The 20,649-nt window shown below is 40.5% G+C and overlaps 1 protein-coding gene across 3 annotated transcripts; it reads right to left on the bottom strand.

The window, feature by feature from the left end:
* Nucleotides 1-38: 38 nt before the first annotated feature.
* On the bottom strand, nucleotides 39-14,802 carry LOC117374803 (peptidyl-prolyl cis-trans isomerase FKBP10-like). 3 transcript variants are annotated; one of them, XM_033970983.2, is made up of 10 exons: nucleotides 14,557-14,802; nucleotides 12,357-12,502; nucleotides 10,959-11,148; nucleotides 10,230-10,375; nucleotides 8,622-8,811; nucleotides 7,257-7,402; nucleotides 5,625-5,814; nucleotides 3,584-3,726; nucleotides 2,224-2,390; nucleotides 39-1,401 (listed from the first exon to the last, which is right to left on the bottom strand). In XM_033970983.2, exons 1-10 carry the CDS (start codon nucleotides 14,757-14,759, stop codon nucleotides 1,222-1,224), a joined length of 1,701 nt encoding a protein of 566 aa, XP_033826874.1. In that variant the 5' UTR covers nucleotides 14,760-14,802; the 3' UTR covers nucleotides 39-1,221. The 3 variants fall into 3 exon arrangements, with proteins under 3 accessions (XP_033826874.1, XP_055079601.1, XP_055079600.1); XM_055223626.1 differs by lacking the exon at nucleotides 12,357-12,502 and having other exon boundaries at nucleotides 14,557-14,637; XM_055223625.1 differs by lacking the exons at nucleotides 12,357-12,502; nucleotides 14,557-14,802 and having other exon boundaries at nucleotides 10,949-10,978.
* Nucleotides 14,803-20,649: the final 5,847 nt, after the last annotated feature.

The following is a 20,649-nucleotide window of genomic DNA, read 5'->3' as shown; positions in this document are numbered from 1 at the left end:
CTTTTGAGCTACTGTTGTCCAAATAAAAGTGGAGCATCTTTCCTTTTTACAATAAAACATGTTTGTATTTTATATTAACATTCAAGTAACATACATTTGCTTAATAATCTCACAAATGTAGAATTCACAACAGACTCAGTTCAACTTGACATCAGTTTAAAGGAATGTCCAAAGGTCCAGCCCAGTTTATAAAAGGTAAATGTAATGAGGGCAGGGCCTGTATTATTCTAATGAAAATTCACTGTTTTTGTAAAGAAATATCCATAATGGTAAAAAAAAAAAAAAAACATACACAAAATATGTGCATTTTTGTTAAAAAGGCAAATTGTGTTACAGGTGACATTTTGAGAACTTCTCAGCATTCAAGAGATATAATATTTAGCTTTAAATTGTTCATTTCTATGGCATCTCATCATTCTGAAACCCACTGTGTAAATTTTGCCCCCCTCCATGTTAGTTTTCTTTATGTGTCGTTCATTTGGAAGGATAAAGATAATTCATTTTTATTACTTCAGTTTGTTCTGCATTTCATCTCACTGATTAAAGAAAAAATGCACTCTCCATCTCGATTTTTCTCTCTAGTTATGTGCTGTTTCAATCTTAAATTTTGTGATCAAGTACCACCATGTATTCCTTTGAATTTTAAAGTAACTCTATTCTGAATACCACCAAATGAAAGAGTAACTGTACCGACATCATAGACTGTATATATAAATGGACATAGCTAACCTGCTAGCCGTCGCGTTTCAGACAGGAAGTGAATATGAGCGCACTTCTGGCTCCATCGACTCCTGGGGTTTTAATTTTACTATTGTGTCTGTAACTCAAGATATGAACATTAATAACAGACAAATCAGCTGCCTTCTTTCCCCGAGGTCGATCTGGCTAGTGTTAGCAACGGTGTCACTCAAACCTGTTGCTAAGCGCTCACACCCTTCCAGGAAGGGGCGGGTGTTATCTTCAACAGCTTCACTCCAGATTGGCTCTTTGGAACTATAACTATAACTGCTAGCCTCGAACTGAACGCTGTGGGTGACGTCACACTCACTCCGTCCACTTCTTTATACAGACTATGACTGGAGTACACTCAGAATATGTACTCAGAATACACATTTACTGTATTCAGTTACTTCCTCACACTCTCCGTGGTATAGTTTGGCCACATCTCGACCGGTCCAAGTTCCAACAAGACTTCATCTTTTGTCCATTTTCTGAAATCTTTTAAAACTCGTCTCTCTGTGGGACTGTGTCGTCTTTGAGTTGTACCTCCTCCTCTAGAATTTTGCCGTCTCTGTTGCTGTCCTGATTATAAAACATGTCCCTTATAATACTTTCTTGGTCCACTCCCGGTCGCAGACGGCCTTTGCCCTCCTGAACTTGGAGTTTGATGAATTCTGAAAACTAAAAATACAAAAAAAAAACAACAACATTAAGAGACTTGAATCCCCTCCAGATTTACACACACATTCACTCATGGGGTTCTGCGTCCTGCTATCTGTGACATTTTGAGAACACTTCACCATTCAGTGATTCAAGATAGTTTGTTTCATATTGCTATGGTAACGGCCCTAGTTTTTCATCAATCTGAAACCCATAAATAAGACCATATACTGTAGTCCACAAATCCACTTATTATTTTCACATTTTTCAAGTAAAATATCAAAGTTGCATTTCGTACTTTTTCCTTGTGGGGGTCTGCCACCAGCTTGTCTCAGTGGTGATGCTATTACTTTGCCAAGAATGTTACATAGTGTGGCATTAAACGTATCTCCACAGATGTGCTAACTTTTTTTTTTTTTAGGAATTCCATACAATACAAAAAATAACCCAAACTATTCCTCATCTAAACCACATGCTCGTACGACTGGCTGTAGACCTCTCGGTTAAAAAGACCAAAGCACATCACAGACATTAATAACAGACAAATCAGGCGCCTACTTTCTCCAAGGTTGCTCCTGCTAGGGTTAGCAATAGGTTTGACTGGCAGCGTGGCTTAGTACCCAGGGGAAAGGCCGTTACATTCAACAGCTTCGCTCCAGATTGGCTCTTTGGTTGCTGTGATACTCATGGATACTCGTGGCTGGAATTCCAAATATGGAACTCTGCTCCAAATTGGCCCCTATAACTCCTTGCCTCCATGAGCTTCATTTGACTAGAGCCGAACACTGTGGGTGACGTCACACTCACTTAGTCCACTTTTTTTATACAGTCTACACTCCTCACCTCTTCTAAAGGCACCTGCTTGTCTCCGTTCAGGTCCATTGCAGGAAACAGAGGATCCGGGCCCCCGTCATCCAGCCACACAAACATGAATCCATCAGGAACTCCCTTCTGTAGCTTCACCAGCTCCAACTCAAACAGCAGCACCGCACTTCCTGGGACCCCCGATGCTGCAGGGAGGGAGGGAGAGAGGAGGATGGTTATAGGTTCAGTCTGATCTGTACTGACTTATTTAAACTACTGAGAGTCCAAAAATGTCTGTAGGACAGTGACTTCATTCTGTACAGGACTGGCATCTGCAACGTCAATTTGAACAGCTGCAGCTTTGACAAAGATAACGAGTGAGATTTGAAAATGTTTTACAATACACATTGGACCATTAGCAGAAGAGAAATATGAAATGAACCTAGGCCTTGTTTGTGTTTTGAATCAGTTCTATTCTGCAAACTGTTCTGTTCAGATCTTTAACCGTGTTCTAGTTGTTTCTTCTCGTTGAGCCTCTGAAGTTGTGTTTGGAGTGATTCATGTTTGAGTAATCTTTAAATCGACTATTTTCAAGACGCCATTTTGGCGATCGACCCTCCACCAATAACTAGCAGTTGGAAACTAGCTGTATAGCTAATACTGGCGCATTTACAGAAATGTCGATTAATGTGCATTGTCCCTATTCAAATAAACTAATAAATAAATAAATAAATAAAATACACGCCCACTGTGATGTACGCACTTTCTTCTCCAGTTTTATTTAATGAGTGATAATTGTAGGATTCTGCAGCGTCATGTAGTCACTTTGGTACAAATGAAAAAAAAAAAGTGCTGCTCTAGTGTGATGTGCAGCTATCCATAGGGGGCGCTGACAGCATGCCGCGCTTTGTTGTGACAACGTTTACAGTGACGTCAGCTCCCATCAGTGGACTTGTTTCTTTTATTAAGTTGTTTTAGATGAATATTGCGATATAAAATGTGCAAATTATAACATAATGATCCACAGGGGTCAGAGATGAGAACTTTACAGCTTTTGACAGGTTAATATGTTTCTTTAGTTCTGACTTGGTTTGGTGCATAGAACTTGTACTAAACTTTAATCATCGTTTTACATCAGTTCAGTGTCAGTTTGTGAAGAAAAGTCATAAAATACAGGAGGCAGCAGTGAGTTCTTCCTCTACCTATGTCACTACATTTACACTTTAACAAGTGAACAACAGTTGTGCAAAATATTTTGACTTTTTACTCTTAAACATATACTTTAATACTTTTATTTTTTTTTCCTGTGATTGTTTTACTTTTACTTGAGTAACTTTTTCCCTCTGTATCTGTACTTTTACTTAACAATATTGCATACTTCTTCCACCATTGTCCTTACCTCCATTTTCCCCGTGGGCCCAGTGAGGGGGGATGACCACCTCCCTCCTCTCCCCCACACACATCCCACTCAGGCCGGTCTCCAGCCCCGAAATCACCGCATTCACCCCCAGAGTCGTAACCGAGGGAGAGTCATACTGCTCTCTGCAAACAGACAGAAAACGAATCAGGAAATACACAAGAAATACAAACAAAATGAGAGAATGAAGTTTAGCCATGCAGAGCTACACCCAGACAAAAGTTTGGACGCACCCTCTCATTCAGTGTTTTTTTTTTTTTTTTTTTTTTTTTTTTTTAAAGATTTCTACATTTGATATAAACACAGAACACATCAAATATATGAAGTAAGATATATTGAAAACAAGTTTAATAACTCTACTAAATATTTTTTGACCAAGCAAAGGGAGGAGACTTTGATGGTTTGAATATGAGATTTTAAAAGTGATTTGATTTTTTTGCTACATGATTCCATATATGTCTGTGTAAACCCTCAGTCGTCCAGGTCTGAGCCATAGTATACGTCCAATTCAATTTTGGACAAAAAGTTGTAGGAGTGAAGACATTTCACCGCTTCTTCAGTTCTGGTCAGATTACTGCTGGACACTGCCTTATATCTGTCTGAAGGGAGGAGCTAACTACACTGACGCTAACACACCTGTTTGTTTACAGTTTCTGTTTGTAGGCTAGGGCTAAGTGTGAACTGTGCTTGAGTCATATTTTGCATAATCATTCAGGCCTCTAATGGCTGCTCTCACACCTATTAGCCTACTGTCTATTAGCATACTGGCTAGCACTATTGCTTTCCTTGTTTTGATTTAGGTCTGAGGATGGAGTTATAAATAGCAGATATGATGTCTAAGGCCTCCAATCCTGTTAGAAGATGGACTGTCAAAAATTGCCTTTTTAACTCCCCTGTCTCCTCGCAATTTTTGTTTGGGGGCCTTAGACATCATCTTTCCTCCATCTGTAACTCAACCTCGGACCCAAAGCAAACAAAGAGAACAATAGAGCTAGCTCCTCCCTTCAGACAGATATAAGGCAGTGTCCAGCAGTAATCTGACCAGAACTGAAGAAGCCGCTTGGATGAGCAGCCAGACGCCTTCACTCCTACAACTTTTTGTCCAGTTAGAGATTTTACTTTTGGCTTGTACTGTAGATCAGACCTGTACGACTGAGGGATTACACAGGCATAGTCTTTCCCAACAAAAATGTCCTCTTTAACTCCCCTCTCAAAAATGTACTTTCTTTGGTTAAGATCTGTACCTCTCTAATTCCATACATCTGGCTTCATATATCTTCTGTATGTATATAAAATGTAGAAAGTAGTTTAAAAAAAAAAAAAAAAAAAAAAAGAGTGTGCGTCCACACTTTTGACTGGTCAAGTACGTGCCTTTGCCCGGACCCTGCTGTACTAAAGAGATGGGGGCATTAGCGTAAAAAAGCACCAAATGTGATGATCTTGTAGTGTAATATTTTGTTTACACAGAGACTTAAATTGGTCCAGATCATTAGGCATTTCTGGATTTTCCAGACATTCAGAGTCAAGTACAGTATTCATTCACTCCTGGGACAGACTGACTGATGTGAGGCTGCCAATCTGACACCAAACACCATATTCATACGAGGCAATGTGGGGGAAGTGTCTTGCCTAAGGACACAATGGCCCACTGTGGAACATGGTATTCCAGATTAGGCTTTGACAAACAATTTTGGCCACTAAGATCATAATTTAGTAGTAATAATAATAATAATAATTCACAAAAGGACAACGCCATCAGTATCGACACTGTCCACTGATCTGAGAGTTGATAGTTCGAATCCCACTCTTGACATATATACATCATTTGTTGAGCCTTAAAGGTGGAAAAGTGCTGCATAAAAATTTGACCAACATGTTCTACACCTCCCTTAAATGTCTGCACAGGTTTCTAGGCCTATTTACGAGGGAAAATTGTGTCAAAGAAAAAGCAAGCTATGATTATTACATGCAAGAAAGAGGTCGAGGATGCATTTGTGCAGAGTGAACAGCAGAGGGCGCTCACGAGGAGTAGAGCAGGGTCCCGTCCATCAGAGAGCAGTTGTAGCGATACTGGATCCAGTCGTTGGCCTCGCTGGTCTCTTTACAGTTCGGAGGCTTCAGTACAGTCCGAATCTCCACTGAGTCTTTGGGATTATGGAAGTCGATGACGTGAATGTCAAAAACCAGGACGGTCCAACTGGGAATGAGGTTTTCTGTTGTGAAGAAAAGGAGGAGGACACAGCTGTGTCAGGATCAAGACATGACAAAAGTGCAAACAGGGTCCAAAGCAAAGGGTGAAGGATTGTTTCAAAACTATCAAATCTAAATCAAGTTTGGAGTTGTTTTCAGTTTAGTTTTGTTTACTTCGTTACACATGTATCACTCGTAGTTTTAATGCTTCAGTGAGAGTCTACAGTGTAAAATAATCCTGGACATAACGAAGAAATGTCACGGAAAAAGTGTGTCCAAACTTTTAACTGCTTGTGTATCTCCATGGAAACAAGCAGATGATGCCACCAGGCCATGTTTGCAGAAAGGCGACCTCGCTCACAGCAAGATGTATTTACTCACCATAAAAACACCTGTAGCAAAATAAAGTGGGCTCGCATCTCCATAAACCTGACTTATTTGGTCTTCTTTTGCCATTGAATCAACCAGGTGACCTACCATCTCCACAAAGTTGTTTTAAGAGATGTTAGCTACTGTTTATTTCTTATCTAAACCCAGAGGTGGAACGTAACGAAGTAAAAGTAGTAAAGTACTTTACTTATGTACAAAGTTTAGGTATATGTACTTGAGTACATTTTTAAGTGGTTACTGTTTGGGCCAAAGTTTAGTCTTGAAGCTAAATGTATTTTTGTTAATTACCACTAGAGAGCACCGATGTACTTTATGTAGAAGCAGGGCAAACTCTCGCTTTAGTTGGCAGTTTAAATGTGGAGATGTAGTTTATCCAGCCTTTTGTGAATAGATTTACCTGTATTTTTGTCTGTGCTCCAACAAAGCAAGAAAAATACAATTTTACACATGTTTTATACACATATCGATCAAAGCTGCAAACCCAGTTTGGCCCATACAGATACTTTTTACTTTTAGTTCTCTATATTTGAGAGCAGTATCTGTACTTATTACTCCACTACATTTTTAACAGGAAAAGTATTTATTTTTATTTTTAGCACTTTCATAATTTGAGCAAAACAAAAATATGCAAATAAAAAGAGCTAGACAAAAATACTGATTCAGTTGTTTCTGTTGAACAAAATTCAGCTCAAATCTTTTGTCAAAATCACCACATTTGGAGCTTTATAAGATCTCAACATCTGAGAGAAATACTTTTACTTTTTAAGTACATTTTTAAACAGGTACTTTTATACGTTTACTTAAGTAGATGTTTTCATGTGATACTTTTATTTTTGTATTTTTTTGCTCTAGTGTCTGTACTTTTACTTAAGTAACAAAACGTAAGTAAGTACTTCTTCCATCACTGACTAAACCAAAGTGAACCAAACACATGAGAAAAATGCCATGTTTGCAACTGCAAACAGAATACTTATGTTAAAAGAAATACAAAAAATATCCTGCTGTATTCCTTTCTATTTCTGAATAAAATGAAGTACAAGTAATAGAGTAAACAGGTTAATGCAGTGTAACTGACCCACTCCGCTCTCTCCATAAGCCAGATGAGGAGGGATGACGACTCTTCTTTTCTCTCCACAGCACAGACCCTGGAGCGCCTGGTCCATGCCTCTGATCACGTAGCCCAGTCCAATGTACGTGTTGTAAGTGCTGTTTCTCCGGTAACTGTAAAAACAGACATTCTTAAATCTGGATTTCGAGTTACCATTTACAAGCACTTCTACATTTTTTCTCAGCTGCTTTGAAAAATTCAGTTCTTGTCCAAAAAATGTTCCAAAGTTTGAAGTGCATTTGTCAAAACAGGTCGTACAACCATCAAAACCCATTGTATTAACCGGTATATTGTTTTTTCAAAATCTTTATTAAAATTCACACGAGTAGTGTTGTTAATGACCATGTCCCTCAGAACGCTCAGACCTCTGCAGCGTCTGTGGAATTGGCATAAAAAAAATACTTCACAGTGTTTCAGATCATGCACAATATAAATATATGAGACTGCAGAGGTTGCTGTCGTTCTGCCTCCACTGGTAGCAACACAGCGACAAAACCTGTTTAATCAGCTGACCAGACCATCGACTGTGTAATGAAGTGGACTAAGTGAGTGTGACATCACCCACAGCATGGGACTGCGAGTATCATAGCAACCAAAGAGCCAATCCGGAGTGAGGCAAGGAAGGTAACGCTCTGCACCACTGGATTAGCTGGAGCAGGCACTTACCGACGCTGTCAATCAAACCTGTTGCCAATGCTAGCGGGACCAAACTCAGGGAAAGAAGACATCTTTCTGATGTTCATATCTTGATTTACAGACACAACAGTGAAATAAAACCCCAAGGATCATGTAGAGCAGGTTAATACAAACATTTAAGACCAAAATTACGAGTCTGACAGCAGCAGTTACAGAGAGAGGGGACACAGTTTTTAAATGGAAAGTGAATTGGACTTGCTGTTTGGAACGCACAGCCAGCAGGTTAGGAATGTCCACTTACACACACAGTCTATGATTCAATGCAGCGTCATACCATGAAAAAGTATTCTGACTGAAAACCATATTTCCTTGGAATCCCTCAGTCGTGCAGAAGGGGGGCAAGAGGGAGAAAGAGTGTGGGTTGGAGAAGGGGAGAGAGAGAGTATGAAGGAGAGAGGGAGAGAGAAAGTATGGGGAGAGAGCGGGAGAGAGAGTATGCAGGAGAGAGAGTATGGGGGAGAGAGAAAGTATGGGGGAGAGAGAAAGTATGGGGGAGAGAGGGGGAGAAAAAGTATGCAGGAGAGAGGGAGGGAAAGAGTGTGGGGGAGAGAGGGGGAGAGAAAGTATGGGAAGAGAGGAAGAGAATATGCAGGAGAGAGAGTAAATAAATAAATACATTTCAAAAATAATCTTTACCTTGAGTCAAAGGGGGTCCCGTCCTGAAACGTCCCGTTGTAGTGGTATCGGATGAAGTCTCCAGTCTTGGTTCTTCGGCTGCAGTGCTCTGGGACGTCCGTCGCTGTTATAGTGACATTATCTTTGGAGTTAAACACATCGATCATCAGCACCTCATACACCAGAGTGGCCTGAGGGGGCACTGTGGTTCCTGTAACAACAGAACACGAGACACAAGGGAATAAGAGGAATGACGAGTGGTGGAAGAAGTACTCAACTTTGTTACTTAAATAAAAGTACAGATACTGAGGGAAAAAGTGTCACACGAAAAAGGTTACTTAAGTAAAAGTATTTAAGTACCTGTTTAACAATGTATGTAGGCCTACTTAGTGTAAATGTAGTATAATATTGATTCAAACATATGACACATATTTTGTTCAACAGTAACAACATGATTTCTTAATTTTTCTTATGAATTTTGTGTGTTTATTTTTGTTTTATTCAAATTCGAAGCTTGAACTCGAAAACTTTAGTCAGGATGTTTCCACGAACATGGTAAAAATAACCCATCAAATCATATGAAAAGTACATTTTTCTTTCAGTCCAGTTCAAAAATGTAATGGAGTTAAAGTAAAAGTAAAAAGTATACACTGTAAAGTGCTTGGGTAAAATTTTTAGGCATCTGTTTTTTTTTCCATTTATTTATTTGATTTATTTTCATTTCAATTATGTATTTATTTCAACACATTTCATTTGTTCTTTACTTAAGTACAGTACTTTACTACTTTTACTTCATTACCTTCCCCCTCTGATCCTGACTAAATAAACTTGAGTAGTAGCTCATACAATAGTATTAATATACATACAATCAAAAGATGATATAATTTAGGTGTTAAACCTCATTGTAACTCAGAGCCATAACTTGGTTCTGTGACATCTACCCATGAAATTTATATAAAAAAAAGTATTAGAGCTGTATTGTTTTGAAATAAAATACTTGAGTGAGTCATTTATAACTTTACACTTTACAAATATACTGGACGTGGGAAATATATATACATACGTCATGTTACGCTGTTTTCTTGTTCTAATGTTGTTTCCTCATCACAAACAGACCTGGAGTTGTGTTTTGTTTCATTCACACATGTTTAACACATAAACCGTGCATATTTAGGCTGAGTTCTTCTCTCAAACTGAAAACACTCTGTTCCACCTCGTGATGTCAATACAGGAAGTGCTCCACTGTATTTTTAAACTCCATACACCTTCACTAGAATCATTTGGATCATTTCAGCTTTTGAATTTGTCAATCTCTACTGAACTAAAGGGTAAAAAGGAGCTGTTAACTTGAAAGCTTCATGACATCACAGGGTGGAACAGAGCATTTTGAGCTTTGGAGATGTAGACAGACTAATAATAATAAAGTGTTACTCAAACATGTGTGAACGAAACAAAACACAACTCCAGGTCTGTTTTTGAGGAGGTAAGAGCATTAGAACATGACTTAAAGCTCACGAGAATCACTTTTGCGTAATATAGGACCTTTAACAAATTTTACTCAAAGTTACAAACTAATCTCAAATGGCTTTTTTCCCACTGTATAAAAATAATTTGGCATCACATATTTACCAGAAACATTTTCTCCATATCCCAGAAAAGGAGGCACAATGACCACCCTCCTCTCGCCCACACACATCCCCAGAAGCCCCTCCTCCATGCCGGGGATGAGCTCGCCCTGTCCCAAGTAAGTGTCATAGGTCGCATTCCTCCGGTGACTACAAAACACAAAAACACAGCACAATATGATGAAAGATAGACTACAGACTGTGTTAAGAAGTGGACTAAGTGACATGGACAGTGTGACATTACCCACAGAGTTCGGCTCCAAATGAACATCGAGGCGAGAGGAGTTATATAGCGAGTATCATAACAACTAAAGAGCCAATCTGGAGCGAGGCTGTTTAAACTAACGCCCCTTCCCGCCCACTTAGCAACACTGTCAATCAAACCTGTTGCTAACGCTAGCAGGAGTGACCTTGGGGAACAAAGGTGCCTGATTTGTCCGTTATTAATGTTCATATCTTGACTTACAGACACAATAATGAAATAAAAACTGCAGGATCATGTAGAGCAGGTTAATACAAACATTTAAGACCAAAATAATGAGTCTGACAGCAGCAGTTAGAGAGAAAGGGGACACAGTTTTTCAATAGAAAGTGAATAGGAGCCACAGTTGATAGAGCCGGAAGTGCGCCCATGATCGCTTCCTATTTCGAACGTAGCTGCTAGCAGGTTAGCTATGTTCATTATATAAACAGCTGAGACTCTCTTTACTCCTATGACCTCACCTGTTCTTACCTGGAGTCAAACGCTTGTCCCGTCAGGAGCGTCCCGTTGTAATGGTAACGCACAAAGTCTGAGGTGGCCGAGGCTCGGACGCACTTTTCCGGTTTGTATAAAGTTCGGATCTGAACGGTATCGTCCGTGCTCCAGATGTCCAGAAGGAGGACGTCATAGACCAGCGTGGCATTGGGAGGGATCACGCCGCCTGAACACATCGTCACAAAACTGATTAAAGATCGTAAATGTAACACAACTGGATGTTATAAATGCTGTTTGTGTTTGTATAAGCAGTAAAAGAAGAACTCAGTGTTGTTACATAAAAGTACAGACACATGGGCAAAGAAATACTCAAGTAAAAGTATCACATGAAAAAAATCTACTTAAGTAAAAAGTATTAAAATACCTGTTTGAAATATACTTAAAGAGTAGAAAGTACAGATACTGCTCTCAGATGTAGTGAAGTAAAAGTAAAAACTATCAACTATAAAATGTACTTAAGTAAAGTACAGATACATAATATTTATACTCAGGTACTTCACTACTTTTTTTGTTATGTTCCACCTGTTTATGAGTCATTTCATACTGAGAGAGTGAATATTTGACTGAAACTACATTTATTTGATTTGTCCAATTTACCTTTGAGAGGGAGAAAAGAGACAGAGAGAGAAATAAAAGAGGCAGGGAGAGAGAAAATGTATAGAAGAGGGGGGAAAGAGAGAGAGCAAAAGAAGAAACAGAAAGAAAGGAGAAAAGAAAGGAAGAGAGAGAGGGAAAGAGCGAGAACGAGAGAGGGAGAAGAGAGGGAGAGAGAAAACAGAGAGAGAGAAAGAAAATGGAGAGAGGAGAAAAGGGACAGGAGAGGAGGAGCGACGGAGAGAGAAAAGGGAGCGAACGAGAGAGCGAGAGAGAGAGAGACCTAAACACATTTGGTCTGACAGCAGCAGTTACAGAGGGAGGGGCCATATTTTTTTCCAATAGAAAGTAAATTGGAGCCAGAGTCGATGGACCCGGAAGTGCGTCCATGATCACTTCCTGTTTGGACAGCGGCTAGCAGGTTAGCTTTGTCCACTTATATAAACAGTCTATGATCATGGCCGATATAACTGCGATAACAATTAAAGCTGCTGACACTTACAATAATTATAATGTTGTGAATAAGTTCTATGTTGAAACAAAATTTACATAAATGTGCTTTGTTATCAGTGAAAACAATGACAATCGAGTGGAGAACATGATGGATGAGCAGGCCCGTCGACAGAAATTTGGCGGCCCAGGGCAAGAGGGCTCACATGGTCCCCCCTAATATAAATGAATAGGAAGAGGGTCCCCAAGAAGATTGTTTTGTGTTGTATGTTTCTTTTCTTCTTTTCTCATCTTTGTGAATGATTAAAGTTGGGTTGAGTTTGAGTAAACCTGCTCCGACTGTCCCGAAGGCCAGATGAGGAGGGACAAAGATGTGCCTCCGCTCGTTCACACACATGCCCTGAAGTCCTCTGTCCAGACCCGTCAGCAGGTTTCCAGAGCCCACCTGGGACACAATGGCTGTACTTCTGTCATGACTGAGGAGAGGAGAGGGATGGAGAGAGAGAGAGAGGAGGGGGGGAGGGAGAGAAAGAGGAGAGAGGGAGAGGAGGATAAGGAGGGGAGGGAGAGAGAGAAAGAGAGGAGAGGGAGGGAAAGAGAGAGAGAGAGGAAGAGGAGAGAGGGAGAGGAGGATAAGGAGGGAACGCAAGGAGAGGAGAGGGAAAGACAGAGAGAGAGAGGAAGAGAAGAGTGGAGGAGAGGGACAGAAAGAGATAGGGAGAGAAGGGGAGGGGGCAGAAATAGAGAGAGGAGAAGGAGAGGGCGGGAAAGAGGGAGAGGAGAGAGAAGAGAAGGAGGGAAAGAGAGAGGAGAGGGACGGAAAGAGATAGGGAGAAAAGGAGAGGGAGGGAAAGAGAGGAGAGGGGAGAGCGGGGTAGAGAGAGAAAGAGGGAGAGAAGTGGTGAGAGGAGAAGGGGGGACAGAGCGAGAGGGAGAGGAGAGACAAAGAGGAGGAGAGGAGAGACAAAGAAGGAGAGAAGAGGGTGTGAGAGAAGCAGAGGAGAGGGTGGGAAAGAGAGAGGTAGAGGGGGTTGGAAAGAGAGAGAGAGGAGGAGAGAAAAGCAGAAGAGAGGGGAAGGAGAGGGGGTAGAGAGAGAGAAGAGAGGGGGAGAAAGAAGGAGAGGAGAGGGGGCAGGAGAGAGAAGGGGAGAAAGGGAGAAAAAAGAGAGAGTGGAGGGAGAGAGAGATGGAGAAAAGGGGGAAATAAAGAGAAAGGCAGAAAGAGAGCGAGGCAAAGACAGACAAACATCGATGGAGGAAGAAAGAGCGATAGAGAGAGGGGGAGATAGAGAGATAGATAAATAGATAGGTGACAAAGAACGGGGAAAGAAAGATGAGATGGTGAGATAGAGGGAGAGGAGGGGAAGAACGAGTGAGAGGAGAGAAAGAGCAATGAAACGTTATAGTATCATAAAGTATAGTGTTTCCACCACATCAGCAGCATATAGCACCGTTTAGTCACAAAACGACACTACACACATTCTTTCCACTGCAATTAGGCTCACGGCCAATACTGCCACAAGGCTCGAACAAGGTGACGATTTTAAAGCCCTCGAAACCCAAAGACGAGGTTTATGGCAGTGTGAAGGGAACACGCCTTCAACCAATCATTACTGTCATATAATCTCGTCTTTATGTAACAATCACAACCCTAAAAGAGCCCAGATTACTACACAAATCTGACTCTTGTGAGATTCAGTCCATCATTGTTTATGAACTGGCAAACAAACTTAACATTATATTGTAGCCAATTTATAACAAAATGAAAACAAAAACACACCCAACTCTGCTTTTACTTTCTTTCGATGCATCAGGATGGCACCATTTTCCTCCAAACACAGTTGTGCCAAACAAGAGCCACTTTGGCCCTTTTCACAAGTTTAATTTAAGAGTTTAATTCCTGACTCAGTTATCTTACTCAGACAGGGCCAAATTTGAGTGGCCGTTTCAGAAAAAAGGTTTGGAGGAGAACTAGACCACCCATAGTCTGATCATTTTGAGTTTAGTTGAGGAGAAAAGCCACAATCAACGGATCAGAGAAAAGAGGATTCACTATGGCAACGGTAAACCAGAGGAGGCGGCCATTTCAAGGGATTAGCTTGATTATATTTTCATGATTTTACTCTCCAGAAACAGTTAAAATGTTATCTGTCGGTTGAAACCTTAGTTCGCCATTCATTTAAATTAAATAGAGTCCAGAAAGAAAGTTTCATAAAAGGTTTATTTTTAGAAAAACACTGGTAAAATCCGGTATTGCTGTAATCACAAAACATATGAAATATTCCTCAGATCAGCGCCTGAATGTTTCTCTGCTCTTATCTGTTTGTTTGGGCTTTTTAGCAGTTAAAGGTGCTGTTAACACGAACATTGGACACAGATTTAACTTAAAAATGAATATATTTTAAGAATAATAAAACACAGGCAGCATAATACATGTAGTTTGTGTAGTAAATGTTGCCGTAGTAACTGACAAGTATCTGGGCATGCGCAGATCGAACTTTGACGCAAATTGGGCAGTGACAGTCCTCACCTAGAGTCGAACTTCTTCCCGTCCGCCTGCAGAGTCCCGTTGAAGTGGTACCGGACAAAATCCTCGCTCTGGACCTCTCTGGGACACCGCGTGGGCATGAAGTAGCGGTCCACTTTCACGTCCACGAACGCGTCCGGATCTGTGTCACAGTTTACGGAGAAAAGATGCAGTAGGAATGAAAGAAGAGACAGAAACAGATCCATTTGGGGACTGCGGAAGAAAAGCTCACGAGACAACAGCGGAACAGGAGCACGAGAGGAGTAACACGTGGACCCAAAGTTTGGAACAGAAACGTGTCAAGTTTGTGTAAAGGACAAGACAACTTCCGGTTTGTGAAGGCAAAATGAATGTGTCCCATCCTCTTCCTTGTAGTTAATCTTATTATTTCATTATGTTCAGTAAATTAAATCTACACACACACACAGCTTTTTTCTTTACTACATAAATCCATACATCTTGATTCATATATTTGATGTCTTTCGTCTTGATCTATAATGTACAGAGTAGTAAAAATAAATAAAAATAAACCTAGAATGGGTGTCCAACCTTTGTATGATGAAATTTATCGTGCATATTTAACAGCTCATCTTTGGGAACCTGAAGCATGGACTGAAAACATTTGACCAGTGCAATACTTTATTTTGACGCACCAAACGTCCGCTGCTCTTTGCGTCACTTTGGATATCTTGACGTTTGTTGTTGGCGTTTCTTCTGCGGTGCTTCGCCACTCCACCCCGCCCACTTTTGAATGGAATCTGTAAACGTGTAAAGTCTGGCCCAGTCACAGAGGGACCTGAGGATAACAGGGCCTCCACATCATCTGTGAACTCCACTACAATCTCTGTCTAGATAAACACTAATTTACACAATTACACTGCACTGTCTTTGAAACTTTAAGATTTAACTTTAAGATGAGTCTTATTTTTACACATGCTGGATAATTATTCATGTTTCAAGATATATTTGCTTATTTTTAACCTTTGACATTGTCATTGTGCTTGTTTTAAGCTTGTGTCAATACCAGTGGTAGAAGGTAATGAAGTACAAGTAGTAAAGTAATGTATTTGAGTATACATTTTAAAGTGGATACGTTTTACTTTTACTTCACTACATTTGAGAGCAATATCTGTACTTTCTACTCCACTACAGTTTTGAACAGGACTGAAAAGTAAAAAGCACTTTTCATATGATTTGAGGGGTTATTTTTACCATGTTCGTGGAAACACCCTGACTAAAGTTTTCAAGTTGAAGCTTCAGCTTTGAGCAAAAGAAAAATAAATACACAAAATTCATGAGAAAATTAAATAAAATGTATTTGTATTGTTACTGTGATCAAAATATGTATAATTTTAATCACTATAACTATGTTTACTCTTTAACAAATTAATACGTGTGTGAAATATTTTTACTTTTAACTCTAACTTTTACATTTTTAAACAGGCACTAATACTTTTATTTAAGTAGATTTTTTCATGTGATACTTTTACATTGAGCATTTCTGTTGGAGACAAGGTCCATTCTTCCACTGTATTTATCCACAGCACATACATCTGGACATCTGGAAGGGCATCTGACACTCAGGGATGTAGAAGGATGACAGGGCAGGGCACAGCAGCCCCTTCCTCTGATGTTTCAGGAAACACTCGTTCTGCATTTCCTCAAGTTCACCTCAACATCTTCAACCCCTCAACAGTTTGCTTCAGCACAGGTCAGTGTTGCTCGACCCTTTACTACTACTACTACTACTACTACTACTACTACTACTACTACTACTACTACTACTACTACTACTACTACTATTACCAAACCTCTCCCCGGCTCATGCACACTACTCTACTATTAATGTTGTTGTTTAATATGACTAAAGCTAAAACATGTACTGCTGTACATTCTGTTGTTTATGTAATAACTTATTTGGTTTAATTCAACATTAGTTTTTCTCAAACAGACGAGGAAGTGCAAACCACTGTTTTACTTTCACTTTTCAAGGTGTCTCCCCTTATATAATATAATGACTCATTATATGAATCAGAAGCTGCCAACCCTCTGCAACGATTTGCCCAGCTGACAGATTTAAACTTCGTCTTTTGCTAACTAACCCTCAGATGCCCTCCTTGTGTGTCAGATGCCCTCCCTTTGTATCCACTGGGTGTTATTCTGTGTAAAAGCGGCTCACCCTGTAGTTTAGATCTCTCCTGTGTCCTGCAGTATCACAGCAGCCTCCAGGGGGAGCCTGAGCCTCTCTCTGCTCTATATCCTCTAGAACATCTTCTATTTGAAGTAAAAGTCTGTACATTTCAGAGCCAGCTGGTTAGCATAGCTAGCTTCATGCTGGGTTGTCATGGATATAGCTGCTGAAATCATACATAACCTCTGTCCTGTGAACTGCACAAGCTGCACTTAGTTGATCAAAATCCCAAAATGTTAAAAAATGCAAGATAAAAATGTAAAGAATTTAAAAACTGCTCAGTGTGTCAGTCAGTCACAAGAGCATCCGACCACAACTATGGCAACTACATAAGTATGAAAACCAGAGGTGGGTAGTACTCAGTTACATTTACTTGAGTAACTTACTTTTCAGAGTACTTTTCCAGCAGCACTTTTACTCCTACTCAAGTTATATGTTTATTGAAGTAACAGTACTCTTACTTGAGTAAAAGCTGTGGTTCCTCTTCTCACTGTGAGTAAGTCTACAAGTGACTTGAGCTTTATGTCGACAATATGAAATTATTTGAACACATGTTTCTTGTATTTCCTTCAGATATGATGTAATTTTTAAAATGTTTGTGTACATCCTTTGAAAATACCAGATTTTGTTCATTATTTAAAGTTTTGTCCTTCAAATTACAGCAACTTCAAATTATGAATCAGATGTTACGCTCCGACAGTTACTCTTTAAGTTACTCTAACTTCAGTAGTACTTTTTACAAATACTCTTTTTACTCGAGTAATTTCTTAGACCACTACTTTGTACTTATACTTGAGTAGGCCTAATGTTATTTTGAAGTAACGTTACTCTTATTTAAGTACAATTTGTGGCTACCTACTCACCTCTGAACTAATTTAAAGCCATAGCATGGAACTTTTTAGCCAAAACTAGACTAGAGTCAAGGCATGTTGTTTCATTTTGGTTATGTTTATTGCGGTGTTACTCTGATCTTGAATCTCCACAGACCTGAATCTTATCACCCAGATAATAATAATAATAATAATAATAATAATAATAATAACAATTTTATGTGGTTACTGAAAGTCAACTGTGGATCCAACCGAACCACCACGTTAGTGACTGAGGAGGAGAAAGTGATGACTGAGGGAGGGTGTCAACAAGGAGGGCCTCGGTTTTACTACTGTTACTATTACTGTTTATCTGAACGAAGCTGTTGTTCAGCCATACCTTTACCTCCTCAAGCCATGCAGTGAGTCATGACAGAGCTTCAGAGCGGCTTGGTGCAGTTCTGATCTACAGCTGGGTGTCATCAGCATAACAGTGGAAGGACAACCCATGTCTGCAGATGACATCACCGAGGGGTAGCATGTAGATGGTAAAAAGGATGGGGGTGAGAACCAACCCCTGCGGAACACCGCATGTGACAGGGATAAGCCTGGACTTACTTCCACCCAACAGAACACAATCAGTCCTGTCAGACAAGTAGGACTGGACCCACTGTAATACAGTTCCAAACAAGCCAATGGTGTTGTGGAGGTGATCCAGGAGAATGATAGGTTCCACTGTGTCAAACGCTGCTGTCAGGTCGAGGAGAATGAGCAGAGATGGTGAACCTGCATCAGCTGTCATCAGTAGGTCATTCGTTACCCTGAGCAGAGCTGTTTCCATGCTGTGGGCTGAACGAAAGCCTGACTAGAACCTCGCAAACAAGCTGTTACGCTTGAGATAGTTCTGAAGTTGGGAGGCTGCTACCTTCTCTAGGACCTTTGACAGAAAGGTGAGATTTGAAATAGGCCCGTAGTTAGCAAGCGCCTCTGGGTCTAATGAGGGCTTCTTTAGGATGGGACAAATGACAACAGTTTTAAGGGAGGATTTAAGCAACACCCAGACCAGTAGCTGGGGATAGAGGGAGGTTGGGAGGAAAGGCCAGGCATTGATGAGTGGATATTGTTGACTTTAGGTTAAAAAAAAAAGTCAATGAAGCTGTTGCATCACTCCTGAGTGGCTCCTGTGGAGGAAGACTGCTGTGGTTCCAGGAGATAATTTATGGTAGCAAAAAGCTGCTTCAAGTTTCCAATGTTTTTATTGATTTGATTAGAATAAAACTGACACTGTGTATCCCAGAGACTTATAGTAGGTCCTTTGATGGTCTTGGAAGGCAAGTTTGAAAACAGTAGGCCCAGAGTTTCTAAAATGGTGTTCCAAGGCACGACCAGCCGTTTTCATTTGCCCTATTTTCCATGTGTACCAGGGAGCAGAGCATTTAAAACTCACTTGTATACTGATAGGGGTATGCAGGTCAAAGACTGCTCAAGGATGCACTGTCATGTTCTACCAGTTCATCCAATGTTGTGATGACAGGGCAGGTGATTTTCTGGAGGATCTGCAGCCGTGGTGGTTAGATCAATGCAATTCCAGTTCTGGAAAGATATTTGGCGCTTAGGTCTATTGTTAGGCAGTTGGAACATAAAGGCCATAGAGACCACTTGTGGTCAGATTCACCCAGATCATAGACCTCTAAGCCTTTAATGGGGGCTGAGACCAGGTCTAAGGTGTGCCCCCTAGTGTGTGTGTGTGTGGGCCTTCACATGCTGCTGGAGGCTAAGAGAATCTAGTAGACTCAGAAACTCTGTTACAAGGTTATAGGATGGATTGTCAACATGGATATTTACATCACCAACCATGACAATTTGGTTGACATACATGACTTACTGTAAGTAAGTCATGTATTTCAGTAATAATGAGGAATGTGGTTTGAGGGGGGCGATATATGAGCATATCGAGGTTTGCATTTGAAGGCTAAACACTCAGAGGCAAAATCAGGCAGTGGCAGGGGAGAAAGTTTTAGTTCAGCTCAATGGATGATGCCAAACCACCCCCACGTCCAGAGCTGCAGGCTTTACTCATGTAATTGTATCCCTGGGGGCAGGCTTCATTTAGCACTGAATAATCCCCTGTTTTGTGCCAAATTTCAACCAAACACATAAAATCCAGTCTTTGATCGAAAATGTGGTTATAAATAAGAAAGGATTTATTAATAAAGGATTGTGTGTTAAATAATTCCATAGTAATAGGAGAAAGATCTGACAGTGCAAGTCTCTGTAGGCCCTGCAATACACTGTAGTCCACCCCGCCAATTTCATTTCGCCCAGCAGTAGATGCTCTCGGAAGGCGATGTAATCCAGGTGTGCCAGTGCTCTGATGACGTCTCACTGGTGCAACACGCGCAGTCGAGGACCAGATGGAGGGGATTGTAGCAGCACCAAGAAGGAGATAAACAACCTTTTTGCGAAATCTTCTGTGGATATATTGGGGTCGCCAGAGGAGTCCAAGTTGTTTAATGACTAGGATGAAGGGTGGAGGTAGCCACCAATTAAGACAGCAGCTAAGAGATGGGGTATTTGAACATAATGCCAGGCACCGTTGTAGTTAGCCCAGCACTAGCTATGGCTACTCAGCGGGTGTTTGTCTTCACAGTTGAGTTCGCAAACGAGCAGAAGCAATCCCTTCCCCAAAACAGACACCAAAGTGTCCGTATGCAGACCAGCAGGACAAAACGATCAGCTAGGCATCCAAAGTGATGGTAACAGGCAGCATACACCTAGCAAGTACTAGATCAGAAAAGGAGAACGAGCGGCGAACAATCAATGCCTGCATCCTTTCCCCCGCCATCAAGTACCAAGATACTTGTAATACCAACTAATCGCAAGTACCACAACTTAAAGAAGACCTGGCTCTGAAAAAATACAAGATAAAAAGTGACGTTTTCTGAATACTTCTAGTTAGAATAGTTACAACAATGTAATATTCAGCACATTACCATGTTTTTGAGCTGAAATGACATTCTATTATCTAAAAGAAATATTGTTTTTATTGTCATCATGGTAACATTAAGTACGCAGTTTTTCCTAAAACTGTGTTTG

The sequence above is a fragment of the Periophthalmus magnuspinnatus genome, chromosome 8 (genome assembly GCF_009829125.3).
Source record: "Periophthalmus magnuspinnatus isolate fPerMag1 chromosome 8, fPerMag1.2.pri, whole genome shotgun sequence".
NCBI lineage: Eukaryota > Metazoa > Chordata > Actinopteri > Gobiiformes > Gobiidae > Periophthalmus > Periophthalmus magnuspinnatus.
This window is presented reverse-complemented; position numbering and strand designations above follow the sequence as displayed.

Coding starts and splice junctions, on each gene's coding strand:
- LOC117374803 (XM_033970983.2), bottom strand. CDS start 14,759: ATGGATCTGTTTCTGTCTCTTCTTTCATTCCTACTGCATCTTTTCTCC. Junction 12,503..14,556: donor GGGAAGAAGTTCGACTCTAG/GTGAGGACTGTC, acceptor TCCTCTCCTCAG/TCATGACAGAAGTACAGCCA. Junction 7,403..8,621: donor GGGACCCCCTTTGACTCAAG/GTAAAGATTATT, acceptor CTGTTTTTACAG/TTACCGGAGAAACAGCACTT.